At 34.2% G+C, this 20,452-nt stretch overlaps 1 protein-coding gene across 1 annotated transcript; it reads right to left on the bottom strand.

Moving 5' to 3' along the window:
• Positions 1-218: 218 nt before the first annotated feature.
• Hsc70-5 (Heat shock protein 70 cognate 5) lies at positions 219-19,691 on the bottom strand. The gene is made up of 15 exons (XM_085954019.1): positions 19,503-19,691; positions 19,215-19,270; positions 17,934-18,021; positions 16,608-16,789; positions 15,899-16,010; positions 15,399-15,504; positions 14,882-14,972; positions 14,150-14,312; positions 13,660-13,815; positions 12,901-13,047; positions 10,749-10,989; positions 8,554-8,763; positions 6,990-7,177; positions 6,381-6,521; positions 219-1,580 (listed from the first exon to the last, which is right to left on the bottom strand). Exons 1-15 carry the CDS (start codon positions 19,602-19,604, stop codon positions 1,467-1,469), a joined length of 2,097 nt encoding a protein of 698 aa, XP_085810145.1. The 5' UTR covers positions 19,605-19,691; the 3' UTR covers positions 219-1,466.
• Between the last annotated feature and the right edge of the window lie 761 nt (positions 19,692-20,452).

Genomic DNA, 20,452 nt, shown 5'->3' with positions numbered 1-20,452 from the left:
CGAGAGTTTTTGGGCAAAACTAAAACCAAGCAGATATTGAGTTGTGAAAATATACTGCTGTCCTATATGATGGTAAAAACCGGAGTCCAAAAATATTTGTTATATTTTTTAAACAAAATTTCATATTCCGTAAACAATAATGATGGAATTTCATTATTTCAATAATTTTAATGAAAAGGTGAATCATATATACATATTACAGTAAAATACTATAAATTGATTAAAGGGAAATATATTTTTTGAGAACTTTATTCAAATACAAGAGTAACAAATTGGCTGCAGTGTAGTCGCGATGGCTCATAACATTAATGATACGTACAAAACAAAATGGTAACCATCCTTCCGCCCTCATTCATATCCCTTGTGCATGGAAATCTAAGAAACTAAACATTAATCCGCCGTGTGTGACTTAGCCTAAGTTAAGTCAAAGTAAACACTAAATATAGCAGTGTTCATCAGAGTATAGAAAATAACCACAGACAATAAACATCATTTATTACAGTCACCGATGACATCTGTTTATTTAAAATGATAATAAAAAAAAACATTGCACGACAATAATTATACCAAAGGTTCAAATCCATTCTCAGTTGCATAAGAATTGATACGAAGAATTGACACAGTGAAGAAAATATTATTTGATATTCGACAACAGCGTATTATCAACCAATATGCGAAATTCACAACAAATATTTATATTCAGTAGTGTTAATTAATACCAGCATATTTACAGCGTAATGCATAGTTATACTTGGACACTTCAGTTAAAAAATTTCGACACCCAACATACACTGCCGATATCGGCGACATGGATGGAATGAGAAAAACAAGTGATGTGTAAGTTATTAGTTGAGGCTAACTTAGTGTTAATAACTCTGCATTACGCTCTTAGTCTCCATAATATTGTATGTGTCATATGTTTCGATACATATTGCAGAATTTTATTGTTATTTCAACAATTTAAAGTTATAAAATTTGTGGATAAATAAATAGGAACTTTTGTATATTTCGTTATAATTAAATTCTTTTAATTATTGGGTAATACGGAGTGAACAAAATAAAAACTGCGACAACGATATTTGGTTGCTATGAATACAGTTTTATTTATAAACGTGTGAAAACGTGTAACTTACGATAGATACAGTGGTTTACTGACAAAAGTAAGCTGTTAAATTCTGAAAAGTATATAAATAATATAGTCCACAAATACGTTTAAGAATATAACACCCAATATGATGGATATAGCCGTTTTGCTTAAACATTTAAAACATACAGTCCGTAACACAATGAAACCATGTCAAGATGAATCTCTCATGGTGTGATAAGAGTAGGTTTGTTTTGTTAAATAATCTATCCTATTATACCATGAGAGATTCGTCGTGTCATTTTCAAATGCTGTGTTTTCACAACAGATGGAGCATGTTTTTGGTTGTAAGAAAATGCATTTTTTTTCAAAAAGATATTTTTTAGTTCTTTCCTTCTTTCTTTTCTTCACCACCCGTCGTCGACTGCTCTCCTGCATTTTCCGTTGACGAGGATGATGAGGAAGAGCTTGAAGCTGTATCTCTATCAGCAGCCATCTGAAAAATGATTGCAATAAAAATTATTATATCTAACTACAATAATCGTTCATCATTATCAAACAAAAATGATGTTTTTAAAATTGGAACTACGCAGAAGAACCATGTGCATTTTACCACGTTTTTATTAGCTCGTATTCTTGTTTGTCCGATTTTTTCTTGTGCAGCACAAATTTTTTCTTGTATGTCCAAGATTTTTAGCTAACTTCCCGATTAGCTAGACATTTGAAACTTTTAGAATTTATCAGAACAGGACGACAATGCATTATTTTAATACTTTTGGCCATCTTTAAGCCGAATTGAATTCATTTTCAATTAATTCTGTTTTGTATGTTTCGGAAAAAATTCGTGAAAAGTAATATTTTCTACTTACTATTATTGGTTGCTAAGTGGGTCCTAGCAACTAAATTATTAATATATACGTGCGTTACTATTGAAATCAATATGAAATGTCAAAATGACATTTCTGTATTCTATAATATTTATTCAGTATTTCTATTAAGTACAATAAAAAGTTTTTATTAATAAATAGAATTGTCAAGTCTATATGATTCAACAGAAAATTTAAAAACGTGGTATATAAAAAGTTCTTTTTATCTTGTAATTATTAGGTTTAATTTTCTGGGAAATATAAAATTATATGTGAAAAACCAGACCAGCTGATATTAAACTCACTAAATTCAATGGTTTACAACGGTCAAATACATACGTAGTGTGTACAATATTATAATTAATACAAGGCAAAAGAATAATCCCATATATCTTATTAGTCCAGTCAAATTAGACTGAAAAATACGTTATGGTTGCAAAAGGTCGGGTAGAAGATTTTTTTTTTTAATTTGTATATATGGTAATGAGTGACAAGAAAACGAGTTTTGCCAATTCGGACGACTTCGGCACAACTTTTGGCGGGCAAAAAACTGCAAAATTTTGGGTGTTTTTTTGGTATTTCGGATTTCCTAAAATGTTTATTTAATACGTTTTTTTCTATCTCTGACCGTTTATGAGATACTTGCTGTTGAAAACAGTATATCGTCGCTCTAGGATTATATTGTCCAAGGCGACAATATGTGAAATGTTCAGGAGACGAAAAACAAAGTTCATTACCTTATATTTCAATATTATTTTATTTTTACATTTAATAAATATGTTGGGTAGGTAATGGTGGGTTTATTACATTCATGGAATTTGGGCCACAGGTAATGGAGTGACTAGTTAGATAGAGTCCATTAATTTCGTTGGGTTTTTTCAGTTAATATGCTATTGATATTAAATATTTTGTTATTGTTATTTGAAATTATCCTATAATTACCTTTTATTGGTTTAAGAATATCTTTCTGATTCAAAATAAGGTCAGTAATATTAAAATTATTAAGAATTGAAATTATTAGGGTACCTACTTATATAATAATAAAAGATTAGTTACCTATTAAAAAAAATATTTGGGGTTTATTAATTAGTTACTTAGAGCCCTATGCACAATCGTCTGTCATAATTACAACAAAATTACAACAAAACACTATCCAGAAAGCATTTCATAGTTATGATCGAGTTGTCTATGGTCCACCAAATCTGCAATAGCTTCGTTCTGTTTTTCTATTGAAAATATTACCATATATAAAAATTCTCTTTTTCATAATTTAGGTAAATTATTTTGTAATTGTTAAACGATGACAAAAATATGAAAAATATACAAAATAAATTCAATAACTATAAATACACAATTAATATTTAATAAAAATGATTAAATGTCTCCGCAATTAGTGAATAATATAAGTTATTTTTTGACCATGTTTTTCCCGATACGGTAACACTTGCCGTTGAAATGTCAGATTTTGTCATTTACAATTATTACAAATATATGCCATGATGTGAATAATTATATAGAGTGATTAAAACTAATATTACCATGTTGGTATGTAGGTAACTAAGCACTTATATATTTCAACTACCTATCTATTGGTTTAATATTACATAAATATCTAAATCTGAATAAGAAAAGTTAATTCATAATTCATTGACACTGACATTTCAATTCGATAATCGGTTTTACTAAATTAAGACATGTACAGAATCAAGAAAGTAAAGGAAAATATTTCGTATTAAATGTCACGGATATTTAATAGTTGTTCAATACCCATATTGAGATCAATTGTTAAATGAATTTGAGTGTATTGGCCGTTTTAAAGACACGTCAATTTATTTTGACAGCAGCTGTCAGTGGTAAATGGCAATACGGAAGGGGGGCAAGGGGGCGAGTTCATAACAAAAGTAGTCTATGGTTAAGGATTCCTTATTTCTATAATCTATAGTTAACAGATGGATTTCGGCTACTTACAATTTTTACTGTTATTTTATGGTAAGTACGAATTGAGCATCGCGCTCCTAGTTTGGGTTTACAAACTAGTCTTTATTGTCAATGGGCGCAATGTTCCAGATGGTGCGTGGGGGTGGGGGGAGGGTTAGTGGGAGTGGTAGAAAGGGCCACATTCTAATTTCTACTTTCACCAGCATTGAGACTCACAGCATCAACATTAACAATCAGTTTATTGTGGTTGACGGAGGACATCTCCTACATAAAGTAGTTTGGCCCCGAAATTCATGCTTTGATGACATTGCGAAGATGTATTCGGATTATTTGACAAAACATTATAAGTTACAAATTGAAGTTATATTTGACGGATATCCATCCAATGCTGCATCCAGTGGGACAAAGTTTGTATAAAGATTACACCGTATAAATTTAAAACCATGCCCTGAAATTATGTTTCAAGGAAACACTGTCAATCAGGTGGACCATGAACTTTTTTTGAGCAACGGAAGTAATAAAAATCGCTTGATAACACTACTTAAAACACATTTCTCACGGGTTGGCATAAAAGTGAACCAGGCAGAAGAGGATGCCGATGTTTTAATTGTAACTACTGCCATTTAAAAAGAAAATGAATTTAAAAGCGTAGTAATAATAGGTGAAGATATTGACCTTCTTGTACTGATGTCGGCAAGAGGACAATTCTTGGACAACTTATTCTTTCGAAAACCTGGAAAGGGAAGTAAACCAGATGTGTTGTTCTCGACAAAATCGTTTAAATATGACGCACGTACCATTCTTTTCACACACGCGTTCAGTGGGTGTGATACAACATCCTCTCTATTTGGCCATGGAAAGATTAAATTGTGTGGTATTTTGGAGAGAATATTCAGTTGAAGGAAGTGGTCACAGTATTCAAGAATCCAGATGCCAGCACTGATGAAATAGCTGTAGCAGGAGAACAGGTCTTATGAGGTTGTACAGTGATGCCTGTAGACCTGAGGAAACACTGGACACTGCGTTATCGGCTATTCATGAAATCGGCCAAACAGTTTAAATTTAATCTATCAAGACTATCACCAACTCGAGACGCAGCGCGACACCATTCGCTGAGATCCTACTACCAAATTCAAACTTGGCTTGGCAATGTTAAAAAACCAGAAGATTGGGGGTGGCAGCGAACCAGCAATGGCCTAATACCCGTGGAGATCATTAAAGATCCAGCGCCTGAAAAAATACTGAAAGTACTTTCTTGTGCATGCAAGAAGGGGTGCAGTAAAGCATGTACCTGTCAAAAATCAGGGATGAATTGTTCGTCAATTTGCAAGAACTGCAGTGGAGTAAATTGTGAAAATGTAGCAGATATTTCTGGATTGGGGGAAGAGGACGCTGAAGAAGATGACTTTTATACTCAAGCAGAACTTCCCAGTAATGAACAGGTAATGGATGATATGAAATTAATATATATATAATATCTCTCCATTCTTTTCAAATTAATGGAATATATTATATAGTTTTGTAGGACAATGATCCCGACGTGGGAGCTGCATTGCAATACTTTGACGACGTAAAACCTTTGCCTACTCCACCTCACCAAAGCGGCAGAAACGGTTAAAAAATTAAGATGTTTGGTGAATATAATTATTCTGTACATATTAACATTTGTTTTTCAATCATTACTAAAACTATGAATATACTTCATTTGTAAGATCTTAAGTTTAGATTAGTATTTTTTCTCATTAAAGTTTGATTTTTACTAAAACGCGTGTTTTCAACAGCAAATATCTCATAAACGGTTAAAGATAGAAAAAAACGTGTTATATAAATATTTTTAGGAAATTTAATAAGCTTTAATTCTGTGTAAAACAATATTTTTCTACGACCAACCGTTTTTTAGATAGCGAAAAACCAAAAAAACACCCAAAATTTTGCGGTTTTTTGCCCGCCAAAAGTTGTGCCGAAGTCATCCGAATTGGCAAAATTCGTTTTCTTGTCATTCATTACCATATATACAAATTTAAAAAAAAAAATCTTCTACCCGACCTTTTGCAACCATAAAGTACAGATTGACTGGACTAAATGTAATAAGTTTCTCAAGAATTTTTTTTTTTTACCATGTCCGATCCTAATAAAATCATATTATGGGCCTACACAGAGTGGAAGTTTTGTATTAACAGATTTTGTTTTTACGAGAAATGGATGTTAGCCACTTGCTCAACCTATCAGGCACATACTCTGACAAATACACAAATTGAAAAATAATATGTGTACTAGCCAGACCCATGATTAGAACCTGGGACCCTTGACGTTATAGGCCGATGCTTAAGCCGCGCGGCCAAGCCCACAAGTAATTACTATTGCAATACTTGCCTTCATACATATTATATTACTAACATCTTGATTAGCCAATGATGTGAACATATTTTTCACTCCTTTTTGCCATGAAAGACCATGGCCCAAATTAAAGTAAAAATGTTGAATGATCTTACCTTTTTGTACGCCTGTTCGAAGAGTTTCAAGGAAGCTTGTTGCAGGGTGTTGGTGGCGGTTTTGAGGGCTTCGGGGTCTGTTTCATCTTTGTTGGCGAGCAATTCTCGTACTTTAGCGATTTCTGCCTTCATTTTCTCACACTATAAAAAAACAACAGTCAAATGAAATTTGATAATGAGTACCTACATATTTTGGACTTACTCTGCCTTAGAGCAAAAATGATAAAATACTTTACATAATATTTTGAGGAGAAAAAACAGGTGAAAGTCATGAAGGAAAGACTGGAAACTGACTGTGATGAAAAGGAAATGTAATCGATACTAAATACATTTAGTAATGTAATTATGTGACAGTATATTGAAATTGAAATTATGGATAGCAGAACATAAATCGTCTAGTGTTTGAATTTGGAACTAAGCCTATCTCAGTATAAAAACTACTGAATGATAACGCCAAATGTTAGCATGCAGCATCCTCACTTAGCTGACAACTTATTCTAGTTTATCTATGGGAAGAAAGGTTTTTGATCAATTTACAAGATGTAACAAAGAAGGTAAAGCAAGATAGTAATTAAGTAAATATCTCATTGTGATTGAATGTTACATTACCTCTTCTTGTGGCAGCTGGTCTTTAAATTCTTCCATTTTGGCTTCAGTGTCGTGGACAATGGATTCGGCCTGGTTGGAAGCTTCCACTCTTTCTCTCCTCACCTTATCTTCAGCCGCATACTGTTCTGCGTTCTTAACCATGTTTTCAATTTCATCTTTGCTCAAGCCGCCTGATGACTGGATGACGACTGCGGAAATAGAAATAACAAACCATAAGTTCAAGTCCATATTAAAAATAATTACAAGATAAAAAGAACTTTTTATATACAACGTTTTTACATTTTCTGTTGAATTATTATGCTCAATTTGCTCAAACTTGTACTTGATATGAAGTAAATAAAAAACAAACACAAATATAGAATACTGAAATGTCATTTTGACATTTCATTTTGATTTCCACAGTAACGCAAGTATATATTAATAATTTAGTTGCTAGGACCACCCGCTTAGCAACCAAAAATAGTCTTTTACTTTTTACGGATTTTTCTGAAATAACTTTCCATACAAAAAAGAATTAACTGAAAATGAATTCAATTCTGCTTAAAGATGGCTAAAAGTATTAAAAGAATGCATTGGCATTGTGTTCTGATATATTCTAAAAGTTTCAAATGTCTAGCTGGTCGGGAAGTTAGTTAAAAATCGATTGCAAGATTTGTACAAGAACAAACAACCACCGGACAAACAAGAATACGAGCTAATAAAAACGTTGTAAAATATCAATGTCATTGTTACAAATCAGTAAATATAACAAATTGAATACCATTGAGCTCATGTACGTAATGCAAAAAATAATGTTCGATAGTATCACCGACCGTATAATACGATAATCCATTCCTGTTATATTATAATATGTATACGGAATCCATAAGATATTTTCAGCTGCAAACACGGATGAAAAAATTCAAAATGAACATTGTCATTGAGACTAGGACGATACTGTTCTATCCATAAATGTGTCGATTTCCGGTTGATAATGTGATTTGTTACATTTATAATTTATTTGAATATGTTAAACCAACCATTTCTTTTTCGAGGGGGCAGAATTGCACTTGAATACGTGTATCAATTAAGGCGCTAAGTACCAAAAACATAAAAACTGACATTTTTATAGAAAAATGTTCTACATACCAACGCCAATAACTTCAACTATAGTCTAAGTGCCTCAAGCAAGTCAAAAAAATACAGCAAAATAATTAAACCTGTCGACGTTGTAAGTCCATGGCGTGTTTTATTTATAATGGTGTAAGTAGCACTGCAGTGGTCAACGGCATTCAATATAAAATAGCTGACGATGGTGTGTTGACATTTGCTAGTTCTTAATACCTAAAATCATAGAAGCTGCCGTGATTGCTTCACACTGTAAAACTACATTTTTCAAAAGGTCTGCTTCATGAAATTTTACTGCAATGACTCGGTATTTTGTAACTACAGGCAATACTACTTTTTGGTACTTAGAGCCTTATTTAATATCACTTGTTGCTGAAGTAAATGAAAGACGTGGAAGTTTAGAGTGGAATGTAACTAAAGAGGAAGGAGATTACAATGAATAATAAATAAGACTCACTCTGTTGTTCTTTGCCAGTTCCCTTGTCCCTGGCGGAGACGTGGACGATACCATTGGCGTCGATATCGAAGGTGACTTCAACCTGTGGCACACCACGAGGCGCTGGGGGGATTCCAATAAGTGAGAAGGCTCCGAGTTGCTTGTTGTCAGTTGCCATTTCTCGCTCTCCTTGGTGTACTTTGATTTCTACCTGGGTCTGGCCGTCGGCAGCTAAAAACGATAAAACATAAACAATGAATGATAAAACCCATTTTAACCTTTCTAACGCGGCAACTGACTTTAGTCAGCCTATACGCGCGAGTCATCCGCGCGTCAGCTGACTAAAGTCATTTCGATTTTCGTTTGCCTAGTACTGCTTTCCGCCAGGCGCGAATAATTCGAATATTGATTTAATTTATTCAAAAATCATCCTTCTCTTGACATCTGTCAATGGATAGCCTAAACTTTTGTTCTATCTAATTTAAATAAATATTTTTCGGGAGCGTGTCTTGAATAAAAATATATCAGTCATCGGGCCAATTCAAATTTGCCGCGTATATAGTGTCTTATCGCTTCTTAGTGCATGTGCGCCGAAGACATTTGACTGACGTGTTTGTAACGATACGAGTTTGCGATATAATAAGTTATATTGTTTTTTAGTGATTGAAAAACTATTTGGTGCGTAAACTGTTAAATAGAATATTCGAAAGTTACATTGATCAAAGTGAATTTACAAAATATTTTTACAAAAGGAATGCTTTTGGAGATTGCATTCATTCGCCTATCTGCCAGTATATTATCCGCGAGTTTATAGTTTCGGAAAATAATTTGAACCAGGTGTCATTTAAATATACCTAGAAGTCCGCGATTTAATATGTCTCTTTGTTTATCATTGATTAACATTTTTAAATACTATTTTCTGGTTATAGTATTAGGTGAAACAGACAAAAATTATTTATTTACCCTAGTTATCAGCCATTTATAAAGAAAAGACACGAACACTCAGACGCCCGTTCCCGCATAAATGCGGAAATTGTCGTATTACGCAAACACCAGGTCCCGCGCTACTGAATTTTTATACACTGCGCGGCAAATCATCGTCTGCTGGTGTGAGACAGACACTTGAGAATTATTTTTTTCGTAATACTATTCAAAAGGGTTTGATTCATGACTACTATTTTTTTTATGTAGAATTCTTCTTATATTTATAGTCGAAAATAACTCGAGTTACTTACTATCACGTCATTATAATAAAATAAGAGATTACCTATTCTAGTACCAGGTTATTGAAGTAATATAATAAAAAAAAAACAAATGAACTTGAAAATAAAATTGTGGTGACTATAAAGCATTTAGAAGTGCAAAAAGTGTTTGAAATTTAATATTTTACGAATTGTAATAGGTATTCGAAAAATAAACCATTTTGTTATATAAACTATGTGTCATTCGATTCCATTCAGTTCGGGGTCAATGGTAGGTACAAACCAGGCACTGGTGGTAAGTACATCACTCTCAAATAGCCAGTAGTTCTCAAGGATGATTTATTTATACTCGGCCTGCAGTGCTGCAATGTGTATGCGAGTTCAAACAAAAGTTACACAGTTTGAGATGTCCTGGATGCTATAAAAATGAGTTATTTATGACTGATATTTTTTCAACACACTCAACAAAAATGCTCATAAAAGTCATAAACCATATTATTATTCATTATGTGTATGACATATTTGTCGAAATGGTAGCCGGTAGACTATAAGAATACTGAACTGTTCTTACACTTGTTAATCTGTCATCGACGCATTAGTCCAGCACCATTTCGTAAGTGTCATGGCGCCGCTCGAGTAAGCTGGCATTTTTTCAATGAAGAAGTCTTGTTCGTGATTTCTTATCAGATTTAGGCGACGAATGTTTATTTTTAGAGTCACATAAAATATTAGGTTCTGTCATAATCATTTTTGAACTTGACTCCGATTTTTTACTACTCTATTTGTGTATGTTTGACTGACATTTATTACGATTTATTGATGCTTGAAATCACAACGCGCACTGTTGTACTAAGTCGGGATTCGTAACGCTTAGAAAGGGTTAACATAAATATCATTGAGTATTAAACTACTACAAATATAAATTGTTTTAATGCTCAATGGGAGACTCGACTTCGTCTTGACCTTGTCTTGAAAGTACTCTTTGATTTGAAATAGCATTATAATTCAACTAACCTGTGGAGAACACTTGACTCTTTTTGGTAGGAATAGTGGTATTTCTGGTGATGAGTTTAGTGAACACTCCTCCGAGGGTTTCAATTCCAAGTGACAGTGGTGTGACATCGAGCAAAAGAACATCGGTGACGTCTCCGGCCAAGACTCCGCCCTGCACGGCAGCACCCACCGCCACAGCCTCATCGGGGTTGACGGCGCGGGATGCCACACGCCCAAAGATCTCTTGGACAGTTGCTTGCACCTGCCAAATGAATTGTATTCTATTAATGATACACCGATAACCATTTGCTAAAACTCTAATGTAGTGTTGGCATTCAAATATCATTTTAATTTCAATTCATAATATTGAGCCATATTTTTCCCATTGTAGGTATGTATTTATGAAAATTTTAAAACATTTAAAAATGATCAGAAATAGGGATTTTAAAGATGGCAGTACGTTTGAATACAAAAAAATTACAGACCTACAAATTTATCTGAAGAATGGGATGGGGACTGGACAAAATCTGACATTTTCAACATGGCGTCCTATGGTAGTTTGTAGATCCATTTTTGGCCATTCTACAGATAAGTTTGTAGGTCTGTATGTATAGTGTGGCTAAGACATCCATAACTATTGACTCCGCATCGGGTTACAATAACAATTTTTTGTTACGAGGGTGGGTCAATAATTCCTTAGAAAAAAGCATTAAAACAGGTTTTATTTTTGTATTTTTTTTTTATTTCTCAACATAATTTCCTTGGAGCTCAATACACTTGGTTAGACGTTTCTCATTTTTTTTTTAAACCGTCAGAAAAATAAGTTTTCGGAAGGTCCTCAAAATAAGCATTTGTCCGATCGATGACTTCTTCATTTGAAAAAAAACGTTGTCCACTTAGCCATTTTTTTAAGTTTGGGAAAAGGAAAAAGTCACTGGGGGCTAAATCTGGCGAATACGGTGGGTGGTCGACCAATTCTAACTTCAATTCTTCAATTTTAGCCATTGATCGTAAACATGTGTGAACACGGGCATTGTCCTGATGAAAGAGGATTTTTTTCCTGTTTAAATGAGGCCGTTTTTCTTCAATTTTGTTTTTTAGCTGGTCCAATAAAGATGCATAATAATCCCCTGTTATTGTTTTTCCTTTTTCCAAATAGTCAACGAAAATAATTTCACGTGCATCCCAAAATACAGTAGCCATAACCTTACCAGCTGATTTTACGGTTTTCGCCTTCTTTGGACATGGTTTGCCTTCGCAATTCACTGCTTTGACTGTTCTTTCGTCTCGGGAGTATAGTGGTGTATCCATGTTTCATCTACAGTCACAAAGCGACGAAAAAATTCATCCGGATTGCGTTGCATGAGCGACAACAGGGCTTTAGAGGCCACCACCCTACTGCGTTTATTGTCGACTGTGAGCAAACGCGGCACCCATCTTGCAGAAATATTTTTCATGCCCAATTTGTCATGTAAAATAGAAATGACGCTACCTTTTGAGATCCCTGTAACCTCAATTATCTCACTCAACTTTAATCTTCGGTCACTTAACACCATATCGTGGATTTTATTGATCATTTCTGGTGTAGTCACCTCTACAGGACGTCCTGAGCGTGGTTCATCCTTTGTTGATGTACGACCACGTTTAAATTCATTTAACCAGTTATAAATAGTTGCGAGTGAAGGAGCAGATATGCCGTGAACTAAATCTAACTCATTTTTTGTTTCCTTTGCTGTTAACCCTTTTATATTAAAATGTTTAATAACAACTCTAAACTCAATTTTCTCCATTTTCCATTTTTCCATTTTCCACAAGCATTTTTTTTTTAATGTACGAGAAACATACAACAACCCGACCAATCTGATTGAAACTTCGCAGCATACTGAATCGGTAGTGTCGCTGCATGAAAACAAACCGCTTGCAGTACTAGTCGCGCCACCTGTCGGCTTTTCTAAGGACTTATTGACTCACCCTCGTAGGTTAATACATCTGCATCCAGCTCTAAGTTTCCTATTATGTGATGATTTCGCTTATGCGGTGATCACGTAGTAGGTACGTGTAAAATCACACCGTTATACTTAAACTACTGTCGTTATGGGACCAAAGATCTCCCAGCACCAAAGGGGAAACTTATTTCATAATAAAAGAAGGAAAGAAGGCAAATGAATATTACCTTGGGCATTCTAGTCATGCCTCCGACGAGAAGCACTTCACCAATGTCTGATCTCTGCACCTCAGCATCTTGCAGGGCTCTTTGGCACGGACCAACCGTCCTCTTGATTAATTCTCCGACCAAATTCTCCAACTTTGTGCGGGTCATCTACCAAAAAGAGGATCACACAATTAATTCATATCCCATTTCTACAGCGATTTGAACGACTAATCTTAGATAATATTATTATACATAATGAATGGTTAACGTTAAAATTAGTATTTATCAGCTGGGCGAACATTAATAAAACAAAAAATCTTGATTTTCATAATATTTAGTGTATCGTTCCAAAATAATGGCATTCAATTTTATTTGGAGTAATATTCCATTTAGATACATTATAAATACCCACCGTTCCGTATCTCCAGACAATACCGACTGAAGGTACTTGAATTTAATTACTATGGTTGAACAACTTAACCTTGAAATTGGGATTTCTTCTACCGCGCACGAATTATATAGGGTAAATTTTTATTGTTACATTATTTCCGACTGATCTTACATGAAACCTATTGCATCGCTTTCTCTCGCTGCTGCATGGCTCTCTCGCGTTGCTCTAACTATATCTATATTTTCTATAAAAACTATCAACGCTTATTTTGTTTGTAATTTAAGTTTTATTATTTACCTGAGATTAGTTTAGATACCCAATTGACGAAACGTCACAGAGAATGAGTTCAGTGTCTATCCCTACCGTGTTACAACACTTATTCGCATTACCTTCAGATTCATATGTTTGGGTCCAGAAGCGTCCATTGTGAGGTAAGGCAGGTTGACATCGGTCTGCATGGAGCTGGACAATTCAATTTTAGCTTTCTCCGCCGCCTCCTTCAGACGCTGCATCGCCATGGGGTCCTTGGTCACATCTACTCCTTGCTGTATCAAAGTATATAATATTTAACAATTCATTCACTTTACGTAATATTTGAAATGAAAAACAATAATATATATATTATGTGGTATTTATCTAATTCACAGGACAACAGTAACTTTTGAATGTTCCTCTTTGATGGAATTGAATCGAAACGATACTATCCTGTCAACAATTTCCTAAACTTTTCTGTCACTGTCTTGATTTATATACTAGGGTTACAAGATTCTGAATGATGGTTGATGAAGGATTTATCATTCATACAATATTCCAAGTAAAAGACAGTTCCCGTGATAACTTTTCTACGATAATAATTTGTCAGACTAGTTAATGACTAACCTCTTTCTTGAATTCAGAGACGAGGAAATTGACAAGGACGTTGTCGAAATCTTCACCTCCGAGGAATGTGTCTCCGTTGGTCGACTTCACTTCAAAAACTCCTTTCTGAATTTCCAGGACGGAAATATCGAAGGTACCACCGCCCAGATCGTAAACGGCAATACTGTTATGAAAATAAACATAATTAACAAGAAATATCGCAAACAATTTCATAAGTATCTAATTTTATGTTACACATAAAAAAAATTGGGATGTGAGAATGTTTTTTGAAAAGGCTAGTTCAGAAAAACTGAAAAATATGATTCACTCCCAAATAATAATGCAAGGAAATGTAGAGGACAGCAGAGGCGTAGGTAGTAGGAGAATCTCTTGACTATGCAACGTCTGAGTAACTCAATGTCCAAAGCATTGGTGATCTGATACTATTGGACTACAATAGGAAGATATACCGCAAATTGATCGTCATCCTTCGATAGAAGATCGTCACCAATAGACGTATAAATATGGAAAAATATACATTTATGCATCTTGCACAGTAAATGGTGCAAAACAATCATCAAATACATGAACATTTTATAAAATGACATATGAAATTAATTTTCAAAAGTCTCTGAGATTGTTCCATCAGACACTCACTGACATGGCGGTATTAATTCATATCAGAAACTGTGTGCCTCAATACCGAATAGAATTGCCAACTTAGAAAAGAAAAAATATCTCTTTAATACGCACATTTTGTCTTCGGTCTTATCCATGCCGTACGCGAGAGCTGCAGCTGTGGGTTCGTTGATTACTCTCAGGACATTCAAGCCAGCAATTTGACCTAGAAATATCAACACAATTACAATGTCATACTACAGTAACTTGTCAATATGTCAAGCAAATACAGACGAATATCATATTGTCCCAGATATAATGCGAACCATATATGTATTTTGCATGAACATTGAAAAGGAAAATTAAATACAAATAATGGTTTATTTTAATAAAATGGAAAAGCATGTTTATGGAAATGATTAAAGTCCACAATGGTCTTTTTTACAGAAAAATATTTTAGGTATATCGCATTATATCCAGTGGTACATATAAGATTACATCTGGCATCAAAACCATAACACTGATCCTATCCTCTGAGACTACCTATAAATGAAACTTTTAAAATTATGACTTGTGGAAACAATCCATCTTCATACTGGACAGGATGTACACACATCATGCCATTATCTAGATTCAAATAAAAGATAGTTACCGGCATCTTTGGTGGCCTGACGCTGTGAATCATTGAAGTATGCGGGAACTGTTACAACTGCATTCTTGACGTTGGTGTTCAGATAAGCCTCAGCAGTTTCCTTCATCTACAATTATCAGATAGACATTGTCATAATGGATAGTGCACAATTTGATATAAAAAAATGACAATAATAAATAATTTTTACATAGATTACAATTCGCAAAATGATCAACATAGCTAGAAAATTAAAGACAAGGAATTCTACAGCTGATCTTCTCTATTCCGAAAGATAGCATCTGAGGTAGGTGAAGATAATATTGATGTAACTCAATCAGAAGACTTTGGGATAAAGTCTACAGAAATAAGTCAAACACTCACTGGCATGGCCTTTAAAAACAGACAAGAAACTGGAATCCAGTAGGGCCAACCGGTGATGTCGACATCAAAATAACATTCTTCTCCGCTGCGTAAAACAGTTTAAAAATAACAAGTAGAACTATCAATTATTATTATGTTACCTTGACGAGGACGAATGCTCCGATTTGACTGGGGGAATACATTTTTCCGTCTGTAGATTGCACCCATGCATCTCCGTTTGATGCTTTTACTATTTTGTACGAAAGATTCTTCCTGTAATATAAAACAATAATGTTATTCATGAATATGTATTGATGCCAACGATCAGAAAGAGGCGTTTCACGTGGCATGTGTTCCGGATGCCTCCAGAGAGTGTGATACAAACGTGACACAGTCGCACAGATTCTTATCACCATGTGGCAAGGGATGTAGCGATAGACTGAGGGAAGCGGTGCTATCTTGTGTTTGCCATGTGCACTAATCCGCTGCTGGATCGTAATAGAATGAAGTAGTAGTATTAATGCTATACACACATCATAATGGAAAGAATTAATTTCAAAGTCTTCTACATATTATAGGCTAAAAAATATATTAATTGCATTTACGATGACAACTAACTTATACAATATACATGACGTATATAATTAAAATTATGAAAATAAAATTTAATCAAATCAAATATTCAAAGGAGTTTTAGGCATTTCGGGGATTCAGTGTACTTACCAAAAAAAAGACAAGTTTAGAGGTAATAATCATATTTCTTCGAAACAATTACATTCATTATGTATTTGCCACTCATTATATTAGATATTTTAATATTTACTATGGATAGATATTGAAAACGTCATAAAGACAAAAAATAATACTCACATGTCTTTCTTGACTTCTGCGTCATCGTAGCGTCTGCCGATCAAACGCTTTGTGGCGTAGAAGGTATTGGCAGAGTTAGTGACAGCCTGCCGTTTTGCAGGTGCTCCCACCAAACGCTCTCCGTCACGAGTGAACGCCACATGGGATGGGGTCGTGCGACTGCCTTCACTATTCTCAACTACCTGTTTCAACACACATTAATAATTCAATACAATCAATTGATTCATCAAAAGTATCATTTATATACTAAGTAAATGGGATTTCCATTATTGTCAGAATGTATTTTACCATAAAACCATTATCAAAATAAAATTGTGCCGGCTGGTAAAAAGAGAAGTTTTTTAAGTTGACTAAACTGTTGATAGATTAAAGTTTGTTTTTATTAAAAACATTAATCTATTGAACTATGACATTGGACTAATCTTAGGCCATTTAATTTCACAACTGTGAATGTTCATATGCATTTATAGATCAGACATCTATAAATCAAGATATCAGGCTCTACAGTTTTATCTATGCTTAAATTATCATTCAACACAAAGGGGGTTGTTCATAACTCTTTTTAATCTAGCACCAGGTCGACCAGTTCTTTGTTTGCCTTCCGGCTTCTCAAACGTCAGATACATTGTAATGTAAGACTCATCCATCCTGTGTACATGGACCAGCTATCGAAGGCGGCCCAATGTGCGGGCTCCCCTACAAAGTGTTCAGCTCTTAATTGTATTGTCTACACCCCCAACTGTGTCATTGATGGGTCTGAAGATACCACGCAGCACACTCTACTTAAATGACTCTTCACTCTTTCCATGCTTTTGGTCATGCACCCGATCTCCGAGCCATATATTACAACAGGTTTTATTACTGTCTTATACAAGATACATTTCAAGTGTCAGTTCAAAGGTTTGGAACGTAGCACCCTAATTAGACTGAAGTGACATTAGTTGCTCAATATTCTAGTTCAATGCCTCTTTAAATTTTACTAAATATTATGTTCAAGATTTTACTAGCAGATGGCGTTCATATCAAAACATTTTTTAAATTTTGATATTGACACTCAATTTGTTAATGCATCTCATGTCCACTTTCAAAAAATTTATGTCCTAATTACAAAAGTCTGGTAATAATGGTTACGACCAATAGAGGCAGCACAAGCGCAATACCACAAATGTACCAATTATGAAAATCTTTCAAAGACAAAAAAACCTTACTTTTTCAAGCATGATACCCAAACATATAGTCACATTGGTAAAAAAAATCAATATTTGACCGATACGACACATTTCAGATAATTTTAATTAATCGGACTTCCGAGTATGATCAACAAACCTTGGCTTGCTTTCCTTCCATGACCGCGACACATGAATTTGTCGTTCCCAGATCAATACCAATAACGGCGCCTTTAACTGTTTCTGACCTAAAAGAGGAAGAAGTGATATTACAATAATTTCGAAACTTTGTCTTACCAAAACTATTCAACCTATGGTACCATTACCATTATAGTAAGCCACACGATCAGTGCTGTGTACAGGGATTAATACATTTAGTGCAAGAGGTCAATCATCTAAAATGGAGACATTGAAGATATAAATTTTCGATGACAATAATATCCCACATCAGCGCCATCTTTAGATTAATAAAGCCTGAGCATATCTTTTTGCACAAGCAACGAGTGGTCCACTGTTCAGCTGTCAAAATCAGATCCAAGATTGCTTGATATATTGATTCGCCCTTTCTCGTTTCAAATTGAATTATAAAAAATTCTCAAATCAATTATATTAACTATCAGTGTTATTTATAAATAATATACATTCCTGTTATTCATCAGCTGTCAAAGTCAGACTAGTCCTTCACACAAAAACCGGTGGTAATATCGATTTCCAAAAAATATTTAGCATTGATCTATGCATTACATTTGTAGGTGTGTTAATGCTGGTGTATTATTTATCATGTAACTCATCTATCCAAATCAAACCATTCCCTGTGTGAACGTGACAGACACGTCAGTATGAGCACTCTATAGAACATTGACAGGTCATCCATAGACAACAACGGGAGGGGCGGAAAAAGTAGGACCAGTCGTTGTGAATGTATCAACTTTCTACTTGAGTCGGCAATGCCAACACCCAAGACAAGGATTGCAATGTTTGAATATTGTAACTAAATATTGAAAAAGCACCCTCCAAAGTCATGTTAAGAGGTTCGGTGCGATAAAAAAAATAGGCGACCACAATAAAATGTCATGTATTTATAGTTATCATAACTTCTATATACATAATATGATCATAATTTATTAACCTTGAGAATTGGACCTACTACAGTTCTCGAATGCACCATTCTCACAACCAGCAGTCAAAGGAACTAATAGACTGTCATTGGATACACAATACAAAATTGCCTCTAGATGTCGTCATTCAATGCACCATAAATAATTTGCAGCATCCATTAGATATTTTGAGAGGCATACATTTCGCAATCATTTGTGACAATTGCAAAATGTGTTAAAAAGTTTAAGGTTATGTAAAAATCTGCAGCGGTCTCAAAGGTCTTCCAGACAAGATGTGCGTTACGTACTATTGAAAGCGTATAAATATGAAAAAGGGTACTCACTTGTGTCTGTATTGGATGTCATGTCTGTGGATATTTGAGCACACAGGAACTCCAGACTAAAAAAGGGATGAAAAAATAATTAATCGCTTTGTCAAACTACGCAGCGGCAATTTCAATCAGGTTGCATTACGTTAAGAATGAAAACTTGTTGCACAATTTATTTGAAAACGATACGTTAATGCTTAAATTACGAGTGATAATACATAGAATCAAGGATTTAGTCAAGTGTAGTAAGATATATGAAGATAAGTCGCAAAGGTCTAACTCTGTATCTGACATCGTACTTACATTTCTTAAAATTGTAGAGAATTGTCTCTGTGTGGCAAGATCTGTTGCGATTCCCGAACATTCAACGGCCTTTCGGCTGATTATTCTTGCGGCACTCAACATTTTGTATTTTAATTTATAATGAAATTATACCGACTAGGAAGTCTAAATTTCACGTGCGGACCAATGCGGATGACGCAATTTGCAGAGAAATATAATGTCCGCGAGATGTCACTAATATCCACATTTTAATGCTATTATCACTATCATACAAGAGATTTTAAAATATCACCTCTCATCATTAAAAAACTTCATGCTAAAAAATATTTCAAATAGGTAGGTAAGTAATATGTATTAATTTTAATGCTCATTCATATAAATAATTAATGATTTAAAAAAACCCTACATTTATTAAAAGCTATGTCTCAACATAAAATAAGTTACAACTCGTTGTGTTGAACTACTGATTCTATTATAGTGATAATTGTCAGCTATAATACGACCAATGAAAAATCTGCTTTCCAAGGCAGCGAAACTTTTTTTAAATGTATGGCTAACTAATATGTACTTACGATGTCAATTTCCAGAATATTCTAGTTCCATTGGGATATTTGAGTCGTATAGAATCATATTATGTAGAACTGTGCACTATTCATCGTTTCGAGAAAATGACGAAAAACGCTTTGTTGGATTTTTGAGTTTTATAAAAGCATAAAATATTTTTCTACTTTTAGAAATTAGAAATACTCAACAGAATTTACGTATGTCAGAATTATGATTGTTGTAAATAATTAAATATACATGTTTTAAAAGTGAAGAGTGCTACATTTGATACTCACATAGTATACAGTTCTGTCTTCGTTACCAAGGTTGTGTAACGTTCTGTATTTGATCCCAAACAATTGTAGATGACGTCACTAAGTAGTAGTTCAAATTTACCAGTGCAGTACATCATTATAATAAAAATAATG

This window comes from Rhyacophila brunnea, unplaced genomic scaffold, assembly GCF_057557595.1.
Source record: "Rhyacophila brunnea isolate RB1 unplaced genomic scaffold, BYU_Rbru_1.0 scaffold_4, whole genome shotgun sequence".
Taxonomy (NCBI): domain Eukaryota; kingdom Metazoa; phylum Arthropoda; class Insecta; order Trichoptera; family Rhyacophilidae; genus Rhyacophila; species Rhyacophila brunnea.
Note: the sequence above shows the minus strand (reverse complement) of the source record. Positions and strands in the feature narration are given on the sequence as shown.

What these genes read in the sequence shown, in the direction of transcription:
- Hsc70-5 (XM_085954019.1), bottom strand. Translation starts at nt 19,604, where the DNA reads ATGTTGAGTGCCGCAAGAATAATCAGCCGAAAGGCCGTTGAATGTTCG. An exon ending in TCAGGCCACCAAAGATGCCG is followed by an intron (nt 14,973 to 15,398) that starts GTAACTATCTTT and finishes TGATATTTCTAG; the next exon opens with GTCAAATTGCTGGCTTGAAT. An exon ending in TCGAACAGGCGTACAAAAAG is followed by an intron (nt 1,581 to 6,380) that starts GTAAGATCATTC and finishes ATCATTTTTCAG; the next exon opens with ATGGCTGCTGATAGAGATAC.